At 34.6% G+C, this 3521-nt stretch overlaps 1 protein-coding gene across 1 annotated transcript; it reads right to left on the bottom strand.

Annotated features, from left to right (window-relative positions):
- On the bottom strand, window positions 319-3122 carry LOC110263066. Its single transcript, XM_021103721.1, has 2 exons — window positions 2557-3122; window positions 319-776 (listed from the first exon to the last, which is right to left on the bottom strand). The coding sequence occupies exons 1-2, from the start codon at window positions 2773-2775 to the stop codon at window positions 672-674; spliced, it is 324 nt and encodes a 107-aa protein (XP_020959380.1). The 5' UTR covers window positions 2776-3122; the 3' UTR covers window positions 319-671.

The following is a 3521-nucleotide window of genomic DNA, read 5'->3' as shown; positions in this document are numbered from 1 at the left end:
TCAAACGAGACATAGGTAAAAGACACAGTAAAAGACACTTCTCCCAGAAGACACATATGAGAAAAGACACCTGCCAACAATACACGACTAAGATAGACACATAATGGAGAAGTTACATGCATATGAAGACACTTCTAGCAGATCATAGTTCCATTTTTAGTCAGCTACGAAGAAACATAACTAACAATGTATGGCTAAAAAAAGTAAAGACATCCAGAGACAACATCTAGGAACCTCGATAGGTTTATTCACTAGCAATAAAAATACTTCAAAACGCCGAAGTTATTTAGCCTGTGCACAAAATTATCCGAAACCAATGTGCAAAAGACAGAATTCATATCTACAGGACATGCATTATCGTTCAATTTACCAACTAAGTACATCAAGGTTTAAAGTGTAACTACCCGTAAACAGCATAGGAATCCAAAAGAACTAGTCACATTGTGTAAGACAAGTAAAATATCTAATCCCAACAAAATATAGCATAGGATGTGAGGATATTCCCGCTCAAGGTAAACACGGATGTAACATGGAGCCTTTTTCTTCCTTCTGGTTGTCCTTTTCTTCGGCTTTCCTCCAGCTCGCCGTAGAATGCTCTTTGTATCAGGTGCTGTTAATGGTGTCCTAACCTCCATACGTTTGTTCCTTGGTTGGTTGCGGCGCACAGGAGGTCAATCACGGTTGTCAAGGGCATGCAAGGCATCTCCAATGGATATATTTTTGTGACATAGGATGATATACAACATTATTTCTAATCTGTATAACTTCATGATATCCTGCATGTAGAAATCAATGTTAAAAAACCGCTTGTATGTACAGACATTGGCCTGTATTCAAAAAATATTTTAACTAGGTATGTAAATTTGGAACGGATAGCAAAAAAACGTGTAACACTGAAAACACCCACACAAATCCAGATTGGGATAATCGAATTTGTAAGACCAACCGTGTAACACCTAGATGTATAGTAACATATTCAAACTGAGTACGCAAAAAAAAAAACTCCAAGACACATTTCATAAAAGCTGAATGTGATCACAGTACACACCAACCATAGCATCAATATGCAACATTGCACCTGTTGCTTGGTAAACCATGAAGGAACCAACTATTTACAAAAAAATTATATAGATCTCAAGGCATTTTTTTGAACAAAAAATGAGGACAACAATTATTTAAATGGCAACGTATCGAATCTGAGCGTGGAAAAAAACTTTTATCCATATTTCAACAAGCCTAATTATGCTCAAGACATACACCAATTTTTAAGTGAATTTGTTGTTCTGTGTGTCATAGGAAACTTCAGCATGACACACAATAAGGTATGCAAAGTAAAAAAAAAAAAAAGCAAATGTGTTGACGATGAAATCACAAGCATTAATTGAAGAACAAGCAAATATGTTTTTAAAGCTAATTTTTTTTAACTACTTATTAAGTGAATTATTACTTGATGCACAAAGGATTTATTAACCGCAAGGTTACTTTTATACTTCCTTCTTACTTTTACAAAGCAAAACAAAAAATAGGAACTTATAAACTAAATTGATTATTCCATCAAGCTGCTCGAAAAAGCAAAAAGATTTAATACTAGTTACTGCTGTTGTGTGAGTCATAATAAAACTGGGCACAAGACACATTAACTTATGCATTTTTTTCCAAACTTCAAACGTGTATGTATTATATTTAGATACAGTTCAAGCTAAGTTATTGTAATCTTAAAAAGTAACCAGAAGACATATCCAAGGTAGATAATTACCCTAAAGTAAGGTGATGAGGCTCACAGTGAAAATCTAATGCATCAAATATAGCACAAATATGGCTAGATATAGAAGAAAAAAATACCATATTAAAAGAAACTGTTATAAGGAGGTGATATACTTACTGTTGAATAATATAACAGGCACATGCTTCACAAAATAAACTATTGAATACTAAATTAAATATATCTCTAAATTATACATGAGAATAATAAAACCAAAACATGGGAGAAAAACAACAAAAAAGTTGACAATGGCAACACTATTATATAGCAGGGGAACCACAAATATGTTCCAAATTTCACATGACAGTCAAAATCCATCCAACAAAAACCATATCAGTGATCAGGACAGCAGCATTTTTTCCATACGATCGTGACATCACTATGATAATTATATATCTAATTTTCATTATAAATTATTTAGACTTAGAAAAATTAGCCTAATTGTCACTCCCGATACTTGGGTAAAATTGACATTAACAGGAGTTTGTATTAATATGCTACTTTATATGTTGGAAAAAGACAAATCAAATTTCTAATATATTGTGTCTTTTCTTTTTTCATATAGTTGATCACAGCATAGTAAATCATGTTAACTTGGGAACCATATCAACAACAAAAGTAGTTACTTTACAATTTCTATTTTTCTAAATGAAACATGCAATACAACTTCTATTTTTCTAAATGAAACATGCAATAGACACAGCACCATTATTGACTCAATCTCAACTCCAATTTATTGTTCACAAATGAACCCTAGCACCAGGAATTAGTGAAAACCTTCAAGACCCACTTACCTTTTGTTGTGCCGGTGTCGGAGGGAAGACACACTGCGAGGCGGGCTCGAACTCGAGACAGGGAGCGACGCTGGGTTGGCGATGTGGCGGGCAAAGAGTTTCAGGGATGCTATTGTCTCCACGAGGCTGGAAGAGTCCTGCTGCAGCGTGTCTCGAGGCAGAGCGACGAAAGGGCATCGCGTTGAAGCTGTCACGTGTGGATACGTCTTCAAAGCGCATCCGACATCAACATGCAGCGGCGCCGGAGTCACTTGGGCAGCTATCGGACCGTTCTTGTTAGTGGCGGCGTATTGTTTCCCGGCGGCATTGACTTCGTTGACAAAGGCGACAGGCGACGACTGCAATCCGGCGTCCTTTGCGGCGCTGAAAGTGGAGTTGGGGAGTGGGGGTGTGTCTCAACGGTAACACCAAGTGAAGAGGGGTAAATTAGGATAAGAGCAGTAAACAAGTGGCTTTGGGATTAACATGGGTTAATTTAGGATGTGGTTTTTTGAATAAGTGGGCTTTGTGAACCAGCCCAATAATCATTGGCAGATATTGGCAGATTTTATCTTGGTAACGTAGCACGATTGTATACCTAATATGATTGTATCCAAGTTACAGGAGAAAAAAATTTTAATAACTACGTTAGGTATATACTAAAATCAACCACTAGAATAAAATACATATTAAAAATAAATTAAAATACACATACATAGTAACTAATTTTAGTGGTTGATTTTAATATATAAATAACATTTTTTACTTTCAAAATAATAATGCTCTGCAATTATTATTTCTGCCTTCTCAAGCATATTGTAGAATTTTTTTTTTCTGAAATGCAATAAAAAGTGTATAAGGAAAAATCTTTATTTACAATGTAAGAATGTAACTTAATTATAACAACAAAATTAATTTAATATTAATAAATTAATATTAAATCAATGATAATATTATTCATACACTAAATAATTCTAATATTTGTG

The sequence above is a fragment of the Arachis ipaensis genome, chromosome B01 (genome assembly GCF_000816755.2).
Source record: "Arachis ipaensis cultivar K30076 chromosome B01, Araip1.1, whole genome shotgun sequence".
NCBI lineage: Eukaryota > Viridiplantae > Streptophyta > Magnoliopsida > Fabales > Fabaceae > Arachis > Arachis ipaensis.
This window is presented reverse-complemented; position numbering and strand designations above follow the sequence as displayed.

What these genes read in the sequence shown, in the direction of transcription:
- LOC110263066 (XM_021103721.1), bottom strand. Translation starts at nt 2,775, where the DNA reads ATGCGCTTTGAAGACGTATCCACACGTGACAGCTTCAACGCGATGCCC. An exon ending in CGACACCGGCACAACAAAAG is followed by an intron (nt 777 to 2,556) that starts GTAAGTGGGTCT and finishes TTCTACATGCAG; the next exon opens with GATATCATGAAGTTATACAG.